We start from the raw sequence: 19,521 nt of genomic DNA, 5'->3' as shown, positions 1-19,521 counted from the left end.
CCTCAAACTAAAGTTAGGATAATATAATTGACATTGCTGGATTCCTTGTAAGACCAGGAATATTTTGAATATAAATGTCATATATTTTGCACAAAAGATAACATAGTTAATTTGAGAAAAAATTTTATCTAAAATTTGTATGTCTAATGCAAAAATATGATGTTTATATTCAAAATGATCACCAAATTATAAGAATTCCAGCAATGTAAATTATATTCTGGCCGGGTAATTTGTATGAATTTTATGAGCTAAAACAGGCAGTCAGGCAGGGTGGGGCAAATCTAAAAATAGCGTCTCGAGCTGGACACTCACCGCGTATATGTGGAAAAAATCCGTGTTAAGTGAAAGTTCAGCTCTGGCGAGGCACCGCGTATATGATAAAACGCGTTAAGTGAAACCGCGTTAGGCGGGGTAATACTGTATATATTAAATGCATCCTCCGAAAGCGTGAATTTGCTACCTGAGTTTATCAGTTAATTCATGTATATAATACTTCTGATAAATTTCCATGTACTTATGTTTGAAATAATGAATGTATGTATCTTTATATAATTTAGCTCAATATCTTTCTCGTCAAAACGGTCATCCCAACGACTATGAATAAACTCATTTAGAAATACATCATTACTCAGGGCAAAAATGGACAGGTTTGCAACAGCCAATCAGATGTAACATTTGAGGAGGGGGCGGAGCATCTTTTCTCAGCTGGGAAAAAACGCACTGTACTGTACTGTACATCCTTCTTTCCTCACACAGCCAAACTGTGGAATGCTCTGCCTTGTGTGTTTTCACACTCTTACAATCTGTCTCACCTCATAAAGCTGGTTTACTGACATCTTCGTGGTGTAGATTAATATAGTCTTTTTCTCTTTTATTTTTAATTTCTTTTTTACTCTGATTTTTTTTGCCCCCCCCCCCAATGCCCCGTTGTGGGTTGATGACCTGTGCCCGGATGGGCTATTAAAAAAAATATATATCTTTAAGCTGGTTTGACCTGTTGCACCAATTACATCTGGTATTTTGTTGTTTTGAGTAGGTTAAATGCATGGAATAGATGAGGAATACTTGCAAGCATATACAAACAAGCAAGTGACAGGAGAAAACCAAAGTAAGACTGAATGAAACTAACTGGATTGCATGGTACTTTAACAAGCATATAATACAGGAGGGATGCAAATTATCTGATTTTTATGGTCAGTAGTTGCAGGGCTATAAGGGGTGATGGCGACCTGTGGTGTAATGGTCAGCATGCTCGCCTCACAAGTGAGTGGACCCGGGTTTGATCCTCAGGCAGGGTGAAATTTAAAATTTACCCAATATAGCCTATCTCGAATCTAAGTATCCAAATAATTATGGTAGTTTAAGTAAAATTTTACCCATTAATTAATATAAATGATATATCCCAATGCATTCTCAAAACAGTCCAGACAATGTCATCACTTCTAAACTGACTCATATCTCCATCTAGTACTGATATACGCTGTATTCACTCAAAAAATAAAAGAGAAAGTCTACCAGGTAAGAATACATAACAGCTGAGCTGGTGTGAACTTGGGAGTTTTTATGTCCATAAGCTGCTCTTCACGGCACATTTCTTCACTTACGAAATGTCCATGACTTAGTCCATAAAAAAACACCCTTAAGACTTACCTGAACATGGCATTTGGGGTCTGAAAAGACCGACTGCAGCGGTGAGTTTGTTGGAGAACTTCGTCTGTGGGGAAACTGGGAACGTCATTGCAAAGGACGGCCCTTTTTCAAGAGAAGTACGTAAACTTATCTCGACTATACTAGCAGGACTTTAAACTTTAATTACAAATTATATAGTATACCGTGTCACTCTACGGACATGGCAGAGTGTATTTCTTGTGTTTACTCAGAACCGACAATTCGTCCATTGTGTGTAAATGAGGCAGAAAGTCAGATCAGCAACCAGGGACTTGGTCCACTGTTATTCAACCTTTGTTGGTGACGTCTGAGGTGACTTGAGAGGCCGATACGGGCTGGCAGCCTACCGGTTTCCCACTTTTGGGGAAAAGCTTCCTAGATCAGGAAATTTGAGTGGATTTAGGGAAATGGCAATTTTTGGGGAAATTGATGGAAATATGATTCTGTATAGTATTATGAATGGATTTATGCTTATTATTCCAAAGACTACATTATTTTCCTTAAGAAAAAATATAAATAATACCATTGAGTTTAACAGTGGTGAGTGAAATGATCTACCGTACACTCAAAGACTGCATTTTCATTCTTGTATCATAAAAAAATAAATAAATAGAAACTAGGTTAACAGTGATGAAAGGACCTGTGCTTATTATTCCAACGACTACAATTCCACTAAGTTTAACAATGGTTAGTGAAATATATACTTATTACAAAAGAATATATGTTTAATAATAAAAGTTTAAGACTTCATTTGAGCCTTATTTTTCTTTTCTTTTTCTAAAACAGTACAGGTCTCCATTACAAGTACTGTAATGGACTAATTTACTGCCTACTAGTGTGTGTATCAGAGAGAGAGCGAGAGAGATTTTATGCATAAAGGTTTATAAAAAAAACTAATTTAATGCATACCGGTAATAATAATTAAATTAAGATAATTTTTTTTAGAGAAATATTATTCATTCACTGGAAATTTTTACATTAGTTTGGGGAATTCAAGGTTTTGCTTTGTGGGAGCCCTGATACAGATCTTCCTGTAAGTTTTTGTATGTGCACCCTACACAAAGAGTACAGTACAGTGGCCCCTCGGTTAACGAACTCAATCCGTTCCAGAAGGTCGTTCGTTAACCGAAACCATTGTTTCAATGGGTTTTTGGGTAATTGGTTCCAGCTCACCGAAAATTTCCTAAATTCAACAAAAATGGTAGAAAAGTTCACTTACTTTGAGGTGTGTATGTAGAAGGCTCCTGGATGATGATGATGATGATGGGATTTAGAATATGGGTGGAGGAGAAGGAAGAAGAGAAGGCATTGGGGTGGAAGAGAAGTCACCCCATGGTGCCATTTCACCCATAAAATTTTAGCTCTCTGGTTTAATTCAAGATTATTTTCTTTAAATCAACGCTGCACTGCATTATATATTGTCAATATATAAAATATATTTCAAAATGACCAATAATTTGCTTGGAAACACAGAAAAAAAGCGTTTAGTTGAAGAGAGTCTCAAGCAAGATGTTACCTCCACTGAAAACAGAGAGAGACTGACGCCTGTTTGCTGTGTTAAGAGGCTGGATGCCGCGCATTAAACTAGTCACTTTACCTTCAATTTTGTTCAATAATTGTTAAAATGACTAAAAAATTGAATATTAAACTTTTAGAATTATTGAATAGTATAAACTTCTTGATATTTACAAAAATAGTAAGGAATTTAAGCCCTAGAACCGATTAATGTATTGGCGGACTGATACTAAAGCTGGTTGCCCTGTCAGTGCAAGCGAAAACATGTTGAGGTCGGTTCGTAAGAAGTTCGTTAAGCGAATTTTTTTTCGTTAACCAAATTGAAGATCCTTATGGAAGGCAGTTCGTTAATCGAAATTACGTTAACCGAGGTGTTCGTTAAACGAGGGGTCACTGTACTGGTACTGTAGATGATGAAATATAACTGTCTGGATATTAAACTTAAGATTTTATGTTTAGTTCACTTTCAAAGACACTTAGGGTATTTGTTCCCTAACTTATAGGGTAGGATTTTTTTTTTAAGAGATTTTCCCATAATTTTCACAGAAAATACGGCTGATTTTCAACCTCGTAAACTCGCTCACAGATCTGGAATTGAGAGGATTTTTCTCGAAAAAATCTGAGTCAATTTCAATTCTTGGTACCTGTATTGGAGAGTTCTGCCTAATTGGGATTCCAGCTAATGGAGATACAGTACTGTATTATGTTATAGTACAGTACCCTATAGTATTTTGATGGGTGGGAAGGAAACACAGGAAAGAGCCAAGTTTCTTTATTTCTCTAACATTTTGGGCTACACAGAATACAGTACATCAAGTGGAGGAAATCAGAGACTTAGGGTATGGACCCAGGGTGCACCTCCCCTCTTTGGTGTTGGAGCATGATTGGCTTTTATTTTCAGATCCTAACCTGACTATGGGATCTTTATGTGTGATCTCGCTGTTAGGTCTGTGGCATTTATTAACCAGCACATGAAACCCTCCCTAAAGGATGAGATAAGGGAATGAGAAAGGCCTTAGAAGCAGCATATATTAATTTGTAGAAATTAAATAACAAGCCATAGGGAGGATTTCATGTGCTGGTCAGTAAATGCCAAAGACCTAACATTGACATGGTACAGTATCATGAAATAGATCATCATATGAAATGAAAAGACATGATATTGTTATTTAATATATGAATTAATGCTCAATGAAAGGCTTTTTGTTGGAATGTGACTTGTGTCAATGAATTTGAGAAGCACACTCCACTTCTCAACTGGCATTTGTGGATTATGAATTAACATTAGGCTTTCAAAATGATAGTAATAATAGTAGTCATTCATATTACTTGTGTCAGTGAATGTGATGGGATAAATTTTATAAGCAATACAATACAGTCTACAGTACTGTACTTGTTGCAAGAAAATTTCAGTCTTTATTTAAATCACCATGCGATGTGGTTTGACTTGTCTCCTTCATATCTGATTTTTATCTTACTCATGAAAACAGGTGTCTATCTTAACTACTGATTTAAAACCCAATACATTATCTAGTAACTGTTGTCAAAGATGATAGGCAAGGTATTGAATTAGGTGGTACATTACTGTACCACAGTAGGTTCAGTACCCCTCCCCCCACATGAATTCAACCATAATCTGTCATCTACTGTTTAAAGGAAATCTTCATTAATTCTTCATGCATTCTGGCCACCTTACAGTTCATTAGGAAAGGATTTGTAAGAGTGAAACTACTATGATACCCTATACTGTACAATACCCTGTATATCCCTCTGTCTTAAGCCAAGTAAGAGTTTAGTGTGTGGAATAAACATGCAGACCTTGGTATACTACTGTACAATAATATTGGTAGTTATTGTGAAATAAAAAAATAAAACAAAGCATAAAATATATATACTGTGTATATATATATATATATATATATATATATATATATATATATATATATATATATATATATATATACTGTATATATATATATATATATATATATATATATATATATATATATATATATATATATATATATATATGTATATATATATATATATATATATATATATATATATATATATATATATATATATATATATATATATATATATATATATATATATATATATATATATATATATATATATATGCAAGTAAATCAATTGTAGGTGCTCAGGGTGAGCAGACTAGTCTGTACTCACCCCTGAAGATGTGAATCATAATTTAAAGCGCTTTGGGAACTGTGGTTTTCTTTTCTTTTCCTTTGTGGTTATCAGTATATATATATATATATATATATATATATATATATATATATATATATATATATATATATATATATATATATATATATATATATATATATATATATATATATATATATATATATATATATATATATATATATATACAGGGTATGCTATAAATCTAACGGATCCTACTACGAATATTCCTATAACGAACGGTTTTACCTATAAAATTGAGAATGCTATAACGAACGAAACTCCTACAACGAACATTATTTAAAATTTTTTTTTTTTTTACTAATTTATTGTTTTTTTTATTACAAGTATTAATGATATTCTTTATTTCAGGGGTTTAGATGCATATTTTTGCACTTTTTTACAATTTTTACAATTTTATATTATATTTTTCAATGTTAAGTGGTTGTATTTGGGGGCCTGGAACGGATTAATCCTATAACGAACGAATGTTATAACGAACAAGGTTCTATAACCAATTAGGTTCGTTATATACACAATAAACAGTGCTTATTATTTAGATGAAACCAAAGTTCACTGTTTAGACCAAGGCTTTTCCCACTTATGCAGGATGGCTAGAATCAAGGCTAGTAAACATACATACCATGCATCCTTCCTTACAAATCACTTGAGACCATGTTCTTTTCTCATTCTGGCATTCTTTTGTTGATTTGAAGTAGACTAATTTCAGTTAGTAGCGACATAGGTGCTGTATTTGAGCCAGAGTTAAAAGAATTCATTACTTAATGTATGGTACAATTGCCCACAGGTACTGTACTGTGTAGTGTTCCACCCCTCGGTCGTCTTCCTGAATCAGTAACTTGAGGAGCAATTGCCAACAATATATTTTCGGTAATATGTGTACCGGGTATTCAAGATTTGTGATTCTGATGTTGTCACATGTTAGGAAAGGCCACCGACAGATGGAACACTATACCTATGGGTAACTGTTCATAGAAGATAATGTTCGGTGTGAAATTCCTTTTCTTTTAAGTTATTGAAGTATAAGAAGTTTTTTAAGAATTTGTTGTGAAGTACTGTACAGTACCTACTTACTGTATGTTGGTTATTTATCAAGAGCTACAGTAGGCTGCCATTAATATTTTATCATATACACTATGTTTTCAGAGTTTTGTTTTGTTTTATAAAAGGTGTCTTGCTAGATATATTTGTATTTCAAATAATGGCATCTACTGTATACAGTACACTTGTCTTTTTCACAAATTGACTTTAAGGGCTAGATTCCTACACCATCATGCTTGTTGATGTGTTGTGTGTTCTCTGGGTATACCTTCTCACAAGATTTATATGCAGGTGATCTAATGTTTCCTGTTATTTTGTAATGTAGATTATGTCTCATTAATATTAGTGTTACCAAATTTTGCCTTAAAAAAATTGAATATCCACTGAAATAATTTTCTTTTTCTTTTGACAGATAACTGTGTATAGCTAGTGACAGACAAGATGTTAAGATTTATGAAGAAAGATAAGGATAAGGAGGATGACAAGAAGAAGAAGAAAGATAAAAAGGAACGAAAGGAGTCCAAACGTTCAAAAGACAGGGCTACTCTTACCTTAGATGAGTTAAAAAGATTGGATGAGGCCAGACGAAGCCTTATTGGTAAGGGGCGTAAAAAGAAAGATGACAAATTGCCTAGTGGTATTACGGCTGATTACATGGAGCAGTTCAGATCAGGGCTCGGGAATGATCAATCAGAAGTAGATTTAAGCTCTGCTGGTACTTTTCAGGAGTTAAGGGAACGTTATGAAGCCATGGCATCAGCCTCCAGTCTTCAGAGTGATTCCAGTAGTGATGGAATTTCACTTAGATCAGGTATAGGAATGCCACCCAGACCTCCAAAACGTGGAATCTTAAAGGGGAAGGGAGACTTTGATAGTGCAGAATACCAAGGTGTAAAAGGAGACATAGATGATGAATCTAACCTCTTAGAAAATACCATGCAAAATGAACTTATTATGTATGAAAACCTCCGTCAAGACCGAGCATTGTTAGTGCAGAGATTGTCCATCACATCCTTGACCAGTCCACGACGAGTGTCTAATGGGTCTGCACTATTAAGTCCCCGCAGTCCCCCGCAGCAGTTGATGAGTCCTTTACGACAGCCTCACCCAAAGTTGGTAGTGGAGCACAGCCCAGTTGATGGGTTTGACCGTGCCACTAGTCCTCCCGCCACTCCAACCAGTCCTATACCTGTGGGTGAGAGTGTTGGTCATCACAACACCAAAACATTTGCTGCTGACCTGAGACTTCCTGCCCTAGTACCTGCTCAGCCACCAGCACCACGTACCCTTACTATTGATCGCTCCCCAGCTGGAGACTTTGGATTTTCACTCAGAAGAGCACAGGTTGTTGAACGTAGTCCCGATAACACAGAGACGCGCCGCACCATTGTTTTTGCTGAGCCTGGGGCAGTTGGTCGTGCCAATGTAACCGGGCTACTTCCTGGTGATCGACTCCTGCAAGTTAATGGAATCAGTGTAGAAAACAAAATAAGAGATGAAATTATTGAGCTAATAAAAGCATCACCCAACTGTGTCACCTTAGTGGTAAGTACCTTACATTAATTTACAATATTTCTTCTTTCTTTAGTATTTGGTGTAAATACCAGGGCATGGTGGGTGTGCAAATGAGCAGAATGGGACTTATCATCTCAGAATGGTTTCAGATTCTTCATTAATTTTTCAGATTGCATAGTGCTTATAGCGGTCAAGAAGTTTTTGGTGAGAGTGTACAGTACTGTACAGTACATGAATTATTAAGAATTGTTTTTATCACTTGGGATCCAGGCTATTTGAAACAAATGCTTTAACACTTCCTGTTCTAGCTTCTTAACATCATCATTTAGCAAGGATATGTTAGCTGCATTCTTGGTAGAAAACAATGTGTTACAATGCCTAGGGAGAAGCACTGTTTTGTTCTTGTCTGCAAAGTAATACTTTGTACAGTACAGCCAGAGATGTTACTCCATTATTATTACACAGTGCAGTACAATACAGTGCAATACAATGTTATTTATAGATTTTTTTACAGTTTTTAAATTTTTTAATGGGTCAGCTCTTAGATTTAGAAAAACATTAATTCCATAATTCATTAGCTGTACAGTACTAGAAAAAAATCATTGTATTTTGTGTAACCTAACTTACTCAAGAATTTTGGCACCAAGGCTTCAGGATATACAGTACTGTACTACATATAGAGTACTGTACAGTATTGTAGAAGTTCATGAAAATTAAATAGAGTACAGGTTGTACCTCTCTAGTCCGGCAACCTCGGGACCTGACCGGTGCCGGACCATGGAAATTTCTGGACCATGAAAATTCACCCTTATCTTGGACAGATAGTGACTTGTGCTTACGTTTGCACCACTTTCACTGCTTCTTGGTCTCTTTGAAGACATATTGAAGGGTTAAATGTCGTACAGTAGCTTCTCAAATTTCGCGAGTTTTTAATTCGACGTTTTTTATTTGGACACACAAAAAAACACAACATAATTAAAAATTTTGACGGCGGAAACTCAAATTTCGACGGGCTTGATCAGTCCGCCAATGTTTAGGTGTGCACAATCGTGTAAACAGCGTCATTTCTCTTATGTACAAGAGATTCATTATGTCTTTTTTATTGAATTAATGTTTATGTGTGCAAAATGAGCAATACAATTCATTAATAATATGTAGAATATTAAAACACACGAGGAAATGAGACAGCATTGTTTTCGTTGATTACAAAACCAGTGACTGAGTGGTTCTACATATTAAACAAGAAAATAAGACCCTGGTTGTAGCTGTAGTAAAATTAATGTAAAAAATTAATATGGTTGTTTTAAGTAATGTTAGCTAATGTTAATAAATAGAACAATAAAAGTAGCAAACTATTTATGTTAAAGAAAAAAAGTGAGACTGCGCGTATGTAAGTGCGCACATGTGAAAACATATCGTCATTACTCTACATAAGAATATGAATGCAACACTTATTTACTATTCATATTTATTGAAGGGTTAAATGTTGTACTTTGTATGTTCAAACAGAGAGAGAGAGAGAGAGCCGAACTGCCGGATGTAAACAAACCTTAATATCCCGCGGCTTTGTTGTTGTTGTTTTTTCCGGGGATTATCCCACTCGGGCACAGGTCACTGACCCACATTGGAGCCTGAGGGGCGAAAGTGTAATACTCCTGTAATAATAAGAATAATTCAGTTAAGTAAAAAAAAAAAAAAGAAAAAAAATGCTGGTTATCTACCTATTGGGTAAACTAAAATCGTTCCGGACCACGGGAGTTTCCGGACCACAGAATGCCGGACTAGAGAGGTACAACCTGTACACTACAGTACAGTACCTGTATATGACATCCCCTAATTTTTCACTCATTCATTTGAAAATCTGTTTTTTTATTTTTTTTATACAATACAGTAGTATTGTTAATACTGTACCTGTAATCAGAAAGTATTTGATAGTTCATCATTTACAAAAGTACTATACTGTCAAGCACAGTCCTTCTTGTGTGATATTTATTGGTTTATTTGTATAAGATCTGGTAAAGGATGGCGCACTTGAGTATGGGTTTAAGCAGTGACTCTACTCTTTTGTTGTGGGAAATACAGTAATGGAGTCATGGTGATTCTCAGCAAATATTCATATTCTTTTTAAGTGCATGTACAGTATTGCTTGTGATAATTCTGTCTCTGAAAAGAAAAACTTGATATACTGTACAATAATACAGGAAGATTATATATTCTTTCTTAGGTGGTAGGAGTAGATTTATAGACTCCCATTAAGTTTTTTTCCTAACAAAATCATTATTGAGGGAGTTATGATTCTTATTTTCAAAGTAAACAGAATGTCTTAAATAAAGTTGGTGTGATTAGTACAGTAGCTGCAGGTAATAAATGTGAGCTTAACTGAGTTTTGATGTTCAATGGCAGCAATCTCCTCTGGATTGGTCAATCCCATTCCTCCCAGTCTCGGTGGTAGTGCAAGGAGTGATCTTTCTGCTAGGATGCTATACTTCATGAAAATAAGAAATGGCCATCACTGTGGAAAAGATACAACAATTGTAGTTCACAACTATGGTTGCTCTAGTCTTTTGCCTTTACACTCAAGAAATTATTTTCTGTTAATGTACGATATTGACAGACATTGTAGGTACATATGCCAGCCCCTCCACCCTGGCTCTGGCTTTGTAAGATTCAGAACACCTTTGACTGTTTGAGTTCAGAATTACTCTCAGACTAGCCAAAACTGTGTTGATCTTGCATTTATTTATGTATGAGGAGTAGTGAACTTCTCCCAAAAAAAAAAAAATAATAATAAATAAATAAATAAAAATAATAATAATAAATAAATAAATAAATAAAAATATATAGCGTTGTTTTGACTAACAATGAAATTGGCAGTATTGTATGTGAGTAACTGAAAGAGTTTCAATATGGTGGCTTGAGCGACGTTCTCTTGTATAAGGCTTAAGAGTTATTCAGTGCAGAAGGAGACAGCTGTGATATTTTTTAATTTGTTTGGTGATGAAATGTTATAGTTTGGCTAAAATATTTTGGGTTGGCTCTGTGTGTGTGTGTGTGTGTGTGTGTGTGTGTGTGTGTGTGTGTGTGTGTGTGTGTGTGTGTGTGTGTGTGTGTGTGTGTGTGTGTGTGTGTGTGTGTGTGTGTGTGTGTGTGTGTGTGTGTGTGTGTGTGTGTGTGTGTGTGTGTGTGTGTGTGTGTGTGTGTGTGTGTGTGTGTGTGTGTGTGTGTGTGTGTGTGTGTGTGTGTGTGTGTGTGTGTGTGTGTGTGTGTGTGTGTGTGTGTGTGTGTGTGTGTGTGTGTGTGTGTGTGTGTGTGTGTGTGTGTGTGCAGGGGTCGGAGGTGTGGGACGGTGTGTAGTGTATGGGCGGGGTCGGGGGGGTGTGGGTGTGGTGAGGGGCAGGTGAGCGGTGGAGGTGGGGGGGGTTGTCGTGCATCACAAGTGAAGGCCCCAGGGTTGACGGTCGTACAGACAGACACTCAGACACACTGCTCAACTTTGACGTTTAGATTATTAGAGCATGACTGTGGTGCATTGTACCTGGTGTGTCCCGTTTACCATGACGTGCAGGTTTCCCTCTCTACTAGTCGTTTTTGGTGGCTCACACCCACCCACACACACCACTCACACACCACTCACACATCACTTACGTATATGAGGATTGCTGTTCGTTGTAATTTTTTTCGCCTGTATACATGTTCAAAAAGTATCTATGCACTTTGGTCCGATGATTTCCTAAATGATCATTACACCTATGCCGCAACGTAACCACCAACACGAACCACGCTACACAGTGTTTGCAAGATTAACGTGATTTTTCCCTAAATGTTCAAATGATAACAATGATTACTATGGATAAAACGGGAAATGTAGCAAGCAAGCGATATATGGCATTTTGCAATATCTATCTTCTTTGGCGTCATATTGTTTCGCGTAAAATGTGCAGATACTTTTTGATCGTGTGTGTGTACGCTCACCAGTATCGGGGGAAAATTATAAATAAGTAATTTTTAGGAATTTCCGTAATTTCTCTTTTTAGTTGAGGGGGTGAAGGTGTCTGTGGGGAATTTGTTAGATGAAGGTAAAGAGAACTCACTAGTATGGGTAGTGTTTGACCTGTGTGATAATAAGTGTTCCTCGTTATTGGATTTGGCAGGATGTTGTGTTGAGGCAGACGAGGATTTGTTTAGTAGCGACTGGAGTAGTTCCTATCTGGTGACTTTTTGTGAGATTTGGTTTGTTTTGGACTTTTTTTTCATTCCCAGATAAACAACACAAACAATAAACAATCGATCAATGAGTCAATCAAAGTGCCGCCCCAGGTCCTCCATTCCTAACGTTGTCTGGCTGTCATCACCAGTCCTCCCAGAGTTTGTTTACCCGTCTCAGTCTCTGCATTCCTAACCTTGGTTTTAATATTTAATCTCTATACCATAATCTCATAACTAATATTGTAAGACTGAATTTCTGCATTTCTTTCGTTCTTTTAGTCAATCTTAATACTTGTTCATTTGTATTCCTGCCAGCGTACAGTCTCACCCAAACGTTCGTTAACTCTCCCAACCAGCTATTGCTGCACTGCCTGCTTCAGATGTTTGAAACTGTCTCAGTACCAACCAGAACATGAAACTGATACGAATGAATCTATAGGTTCGAAATAACAGACTCAGGTTCATACATCTGAAGCAGGCAGTGCAGCAATATCTAGCTGGGAGAGTTAAAATTTTTTTGGGTGAGGCTGTACCATATCTTTTAACATTCTTGGGATCACGTGTAGTCTCCACTCCAGTTCAATTCATGTAAAGATTGACCACCCTAATACTCTTTTAAAAAATAATAATAATTAACGGTTTATTGAAAGAGCATAGCAGCCAGAAGGCTGAAAATATACAGTACAGTTACATAATTGGGGAATGGGTTTCGATTTACAAATAATATTACAAGTAACATAAGTGGTACAAATAAGATATATAATAACTAGATGGGGAAAAGCTCAAACTACAGGGCATTTCAACATTGTAACAGTGCAAGAAGTAGGATTGACTGGGAGTGAATACACTGGTTTATTACACGTTATTGATAATTTTTACAATGGTTGGGACTGGGCTGTTCTTATAGCGATCAGTTCGTGCACGTATGGGTTGGATGCGGTTGTGGTGTCGAGCAGCAATTCTCGGGCTAGGGATCTCAGGTGGTAGTAGGAGCCGGTGTCGAGGATGGTGCAGAAGCTTCTTACCAAATTTGCAGATGAGGTCGTGGTGATGGTCAGTGAGTCGAAAGGGTCAATGTGTTGAGCGCTTCTTGATGTGGAGTAGGAAGGGAGAGAATAATCTTGCATGCCCTCTTTTGCACTTTTCTGGTGTTTACGTTGTGTGGCATTTCGGGAAGAAGACCAGGTAGGGGAGGCATAGGTGAGTTCGGGAAGTATGAATGTTGAGTAAACACTGAGGAGCTCGGGTGCAGGAACTCCGAGGGACTTGAGTCGGCGGAGGAGGTGGAGACGGAAACTGTAGGATTTGACAGCTTCAGTGACGTGTGGTTTCTAATTTAGTTTGTTGTCTATGGTGACGCCGAGGAGCTTAGTGGAATCTACAACCTGGAGTGTGTTGGGACCTAAAGTAATGGAAGGGGGTGGGACAATGTCGGAGAGGTTGATGTGCATAACCATGGTCTTGGTATGGTTGATGGTGACGTGGTTGTTGGTGGCCCAGTTTTGGAGACTGTTCAATAAATCCTGAAGGGCGGTATAGTCGGGAGCAGAATTGTTGACGCTGATCCCAATAGTGGAGTCGTCGACATATTTCCAGCGAGCAGGGATTTCTCTTAAGGCATCATTGATCAGCATAAGGAAGCAGAGTGGTCCTATCTTGGTGCCTTGGGGGACGCCACAGGTGAGAGATTAAAAGGTGGAGACAGCCCCTTGGAAGCGTACTGCTTGGCGTCGGGGGATGAGGTAAGATTAGGTTAGCATTAGGGTGATTAATCTTTAGCTAGTTGTAGTAAGTGTAGTGTTAGTTGTAGTATTAGGTGTAGTCGTAGTAGGTGAGGTAGTAGTCGTTGGTGAAGTAGTAATAGTAGATGTAGTCGTATTAGGTGTAGTAGTAGTGGGCGTAGTCGTATTAGGTGTAGTAGTAGTCGTTGGTGAAGTAGTAATAGTAGATGCAGTCGTATTAGGTGTAGTAGTAGTCGTTGGTGAAGTAGTAACAGTAGATGTAGTCGTATTAGAGTTAGTAACAGTAGATGTAGTCGTATTAGGTGTAGCAGTAGTAGTAGTGGGTGTATTCGTAGTAGGTGTAGTCGTATTAGGTGAAGTCAAGACACAAGAACTATTTGCCCGGGAATGTTTATAGGCCTGAGTAATCGCGATGCGCAGTTCAGTACTATTCGGGAGAGTGTAGCCAAGAGGGTTTATTTTTCCTCCCCACCTTTTCCTCCTCCTCCTCCTCCTCCTCCTCTTCCTCTTCCTCTTCCTCCTTTTCCTCCTCCTCTTCCTTTTCCTCCTCCGCTTCCTTTTACTCTTCCTCTTCCTTTTCCTCCTCCGCTTCCTTTTACTCTTCCTTTTCCTCCCCCTCTTCCTGTTCCTCCTCCTCTTCCTGTTCCTCATTTGACTGTGTCCCACCAACACGTGTGTACCGCCGTGGGTCTCTATGGGGAGCTGGTTTCTCTCTCTCTTTCTCTCTCTCTTTTTCTCTTTCTCTTCCGGCTGTCAACTTTAATTAGTGGGGGAAGAAGAGAATTTTGTTGTTTATGTTATGGCGTTATTGGTAGGGTGATCTCTCTCTCTCTCTCTCTCTCTCTCTCTCTCTCTCTCTCTCTTAGTCCACCGCACTTCCTTTCGCATCATTTCTCCTCCATCCCTTCTCTCTCATTTCCTTCCTTCTTCTCCCTGTCTCTTTCCTACCTTTCCCCTTTTTTCCCCTTTCTTTCCCTCTCTCCCTTTTCCATCCTTGTGAGTACGAGGTAATGGAACTGACGGCTTCTTACGCTTAGTGAGTGAGTGAGAGGGTGAGAGGAACCACACAACCCTGGGGGGAGGTTTGTGATGTAGGTTGATAAGGCCAGGGTAGTGGTGGCCCGGGCCTGACCTGAAGGATGATGGCTCCTGCTTTCTATTGGGACCCGCCCTCCTCCTCCACCTCTCCTGTTCCTCAAAAGATCCTTCCGTTGATTTATCGCCCGTAGAATGGGGATAAGAGAACACATTTAACTGTGGTATCTTCTCCGTGGTATTATGTTCGTTATCTTTATGCTACAGTTTAAGTAAGAGGCAGTTTGTTGTGTTCTTGTATCTCAGTCACGGGGAAGTAATGATGTACGACCCTTTGAGAATCCTGGTGATGTCCTACACTCAGACTTACTTTATGTTGATGGTTTCTTGTCACGGGATGGTCGTGTGCTTACTGATTTATACCTGGACACAACTGACATGTTAGACGCACATACAAACGCGCTCACACTCTCCTGGGCGGTGTGTATCATGAACCTGCCTTTACGTGTTGAAGTCTAGGAAATTAAGTTGTAATGTGCACAGCTGAACTCCAACAGACCTGTGCGTATATATATGTTTGTCCGAAATTGGACGCTCGCATAACCTATATTGATAACATCAGTGACTCATGCACTTAGGTACGTAGACATGTACTTGCATAAACACAGCCACATAGATTTCGTATGCATGCCTGGAACCATATTAATGCAGTTGCATGCTTGTTTGTGCATAGCTACATATTTATATGTGTTCACAGACACTCACTCACTCTCACAGGTTGGTGAGAGAGGTGGAAACTTTACCTCATGATACGTGAGAGGGTGACGCTCCTGACCTGCAAGTTATGGTTATTACCCTCATATGACGGCGTATAACCTTACATTTTACCCTGGTCTTGTGGCTCACCAGTACAGTATGTAGGGTGGCAGCCTCCCGGGTCACGAGTTTGCTAGTACAGTACGAGGGATGACACGTAAAGCGATTTGCAGAACTGCTCAAGCCGTGATAAGTTGCCTATTTAGACGATGAGCAGTGGGTCCTACGGCACGGCACGGTACACCCACTGTCTAGACACTTAGTTGATGCCTGCACCTCACCTCTGTTCTGCTCCGCTTGCAACATTTTAATACACTGTAGTGGATTTTTTGTTTTTACTTTGTGGTGGACTTTTTGGGGGCACTCCTTAATCCTTGCGTAAGGTGAAGTGCAGAAGCGTTTACAGCACCCAACAGAGAAGCATGCTAAGTTCATGCTTGCCTTTATGTCTCATGACTTGAGGGCGTAGAAGCCTGAAGAGTCAAGGGCATAGAAGCCTGAAGAGTCAGTGGTTTATTGACTAGGGAGGTACACGTGAGGGTATACCCTATAAGTTTGACCTATTCTCCAGCGAGGCTTACCTGGTACGCCCTGGAATTTACGAGTCGACCCAGGGCGTGAGTCGCGTGGGCCTGGCGTCACATAACACAGACTGAGATACAATAGGAATTTCACCACCTGTGGTCAGGATATTTATGAGCTCGTTAGATTTTTACGACAAACCAATGGTGATATGGTTACAATACTGTCACTATCTCATACCGGATAGTAGGCACACGTTGCTTTAAAATGGAGATTCAAACCAGTTGTCAGCTCAGTAAGATAACCACCCCACCACCGTACCCAAGTGCAAGGCTACGTCTGTTGCATATAAATAAGAGGTGTTGTATCAGAGTGATCAGCCTTAGAAGGCCGGGATTTAGTGTTTATTGCGTGTCGTAAGTTGACTGAATAAAAAGACCGTCCATTTTAGGTAAAAGAATACTTGTTAGAGGATCATGGAGGAGAGCACCGGTGTAGTTGGCGCCACTGTTGGTGCTGGCCAAGCTGTGTTGTGAGACCAATAGTGATGGAATTAGCAGTTTAGAACATAAGATCTAGCGGTTATGTACAACACACACTGGGGTGACTTAGCTGGCATTATTTACCTTTATATCTAGGTCGCAGTTACCATCTCTGTTGCTCTTCTGGTACGCTGGATCAAATGTTCTTGATTTTGTGAGGAATTTGTTCGTTGTGATAAAATTAATATAGTTACGATATATACTTAAGTACATCAGTCAGGCAATATAGGTTATCCTGTTTTGTCTTTCGTTTCACATATATTATTAATATGTAACTCTGGGCTTCAAGCATTTTCCTTGACGATATTGTGGATTTGGTGAGTGATGTTGATACTCCGTGCCATGTGTACTGACGATAAGTTGTACCTTCATTCTGCTGACATATACAGTATACTGTAGCATAAAAACAGTTTGCTCGTGAAGCAATTGATGTGTTGCAGATACAGTATTAATATCGCATGATGTTTGTTTTGTGTTATACATATGGTAAGTGTAATCCGTATACAGTATTTGCTACTATACCGAGTGTACAGTATACTGTACAGTATTTACAGTAACCAGTTGTGTAGGTATAAATACCGTAGGTTTACATATAACAATAATAGTTGTATCTTATTTGGGCAATAATTTATAAGGAATCAGCTTTCTGTTCGTCATCCAAGACGAATGAAAAACGGTGGTGACGTTCGTCTACAAATTTCCACTATGTCAAATGTTGAGATGCGACCGATAAAATGAAGTTGTTGGGTTAGTGTTCAGTATGAGGGCGAGTAAAAAGCAGCTGGGCAGCTTAACTTCCCCGCGGCTGGGACTAGTTTTTACGCTGTTGACAGTTACATTTTGGCATGTACAGTACAGTACTCGACAGCAAATTAAAGGTCCAGAGTCCCTCTGCATGACTCTGCACATCCCCCCTATGGGCTAACTGATTTTGTTTTTGTTCACTTGAGGAAGACAATCATTAGTTGAGTAGATATGTTGTTTTAACAGTAGTATGGTCTGTTTGCCGGATAATTAATGTTATTGCCTGTACGCTTTCATATTAGATCTCATATGGATGTTCTTGGTGTAGGGTCGTTGTGGCAGGTAACGTCACACCCATGTACAGGCGCCTGAGGAAAATGTTTACATTATGACCAGAGGCCACTGAAGAGGATCATTCTGCTTCTCAACCTCTGAGGACGAGGATAGTGTGCATCTCGGCCTCTTAGGAGGATTACAGTTCATGCATCGCCACTCCGCTTTTGTGAAGAGTTATGTACCGTATAGTCTCGTTATGACGACCCAGTCCGAGCATCGTTCCATAGACGGCGTTCCTAGTACAGTATGTCCAGTAAAAGCCTCTTGCATAATAGCCGACAAAATTAACTACTTGAGGCTCGTGTAGGTGTTATAATATGTACACTCAGATCATGCTTTGTGTTATAAAGTGCTCTTTATGTGTTCTTATTCTGATATAATTTATAATGAAAGCAACATACACTTACAAATCAATCTCACTTGCCGCAACTTCAGTCCTCCATCTGCGCCACTTGGCTGTATAGTACGATTGCTCAAAAACTTCTGGGCTTGGATTCAGTTCTGAGAGTGTTTTGTTTATCTATGTAAATGACCTCAGGAATTTGTTGACTGTTAATAGAAAGACTCTTGTTTTATTGTAGACCTCTCCCGTGGCTTGTGTGAAGGGACAGCGAGCTAAACAATAGCCTAATATCGCATTGTTTACCTGTGATGTATAATAAAAAAAAGTTTGACTTATTTCAAGATACACCTGCAGAAGCTACTACCCCTTCCCACCAGCACCACCATACACCATATCTATTGGTTATCTTACCCAAACAAGGCATATTAAATGACCCCATGTACTGATTATGTGATGTAAGAGTGAAAATTTACAAAGAAGGGTTAAAAAAAACGCATTGTAAAACCCTGAGTTAATGGTTTATATATACTGACCTTTAACGATACAGTACGACCAGTAACCCCCATTTTTATTTTCCTGCTTTCGGCCATGTCATCAAGCGTGTCTGTAGTACAAGTAGTGACGCTCAGTACATGACATACTCGGTGATCTGAAGCCAACAGGGGTGGAGGGAGAGGTCAGTTGCATTTCTAACCCACGGTCTTTTTTTATAATATGTTCTTTATCCTTGTAAATTTTTCAACTCACACATTACTTATTCCTGTGTATTATTTCTCACACTGATGATGGCTGTTGTTGATACCTGACACATTTATTAAGAGAATGACGATGTTCTGCTTTAATATGTATACAGTACACACAGGTTCATGCATACATTCAGTGTGAGGACGGTGTAAGGGCAGATAAAGAGGTGGCAGGGTGACACAAGGAGGTAGGGTGACAGGAGGAGGTGGGGTGGCATTTTAGGGTGACAGGAGGAGGTGGGGTGGTATTTTAGGGTGACAGGAGGAGGTGGGGTGGTATTTTAGGGTGATAGGAGGAGGTGGGGGTGTGTGGTAGGGTGATGGGGAGGTGGGATGACAGGAGGAGGTAGAGTGAACGGGGTATAGGTACGGTAGGGTGACAGGGGCAGCAAGGTGAAGGGGTATAGGTACGGTAGGGTGACAGGAGGAAGTAGGGTGACGGGATATAGGTACGGTAGGGTGACGGGAGCAGGTAGGGTGACGGGAACGGAGCACGCGGCACTATTGTGTTGGTCACG

General features: G+C 38.9%; 1 protein-coding gene across 1 annotated transcript in view; it reads left to right on the top strand.

Moving 5' to 3' along the window:
- The window catches only part of LOC121877305 (unconventional myosin-XVIIIa-like), an 86,051-nt gene that overhangs the window by 15,583 nt on the left and 50,947 nt on the right, over nucleotides 1-19,521 (top strand). The window contains exon 2 of the mRNA XM_042382983.1: nucleotides 6,872-8,004. Within this exon, the coding sequence (XP_042238917.1) occupies nucleotides 6,901-8,004 (1,104 nt within the window). The 5' untranslated portion in view covers nucleotides 6,872-6,900. The remainder of the gene's footprint in view (nucleotides 1-6,871; nucleotides 8,005-19,521) is intronic.

The sequence above is a fragment of the Homarus americanus genome, unplaced genomic scaffold (genome assembly GCF_018991925.1).
Source record: "Homarus americanus isolate GMGI-L3 unplaced genomic scaffold, GMGI_Hamer_2.0 scaffold367, whole genome shotgun sequence".
Taxonomy (NCBI): domain Eukaryota; kingdom Metazoa; phylum Arthropoda; class Malacostraca; order Decapoda; family Nephropidae; genus Homarus; species Homarus americanus.
The sequence above is the reverse complement of the archived record's forward strand: the minus strand, read 5'-3'. Positions and strand labels throughout refer to the sequence as shown.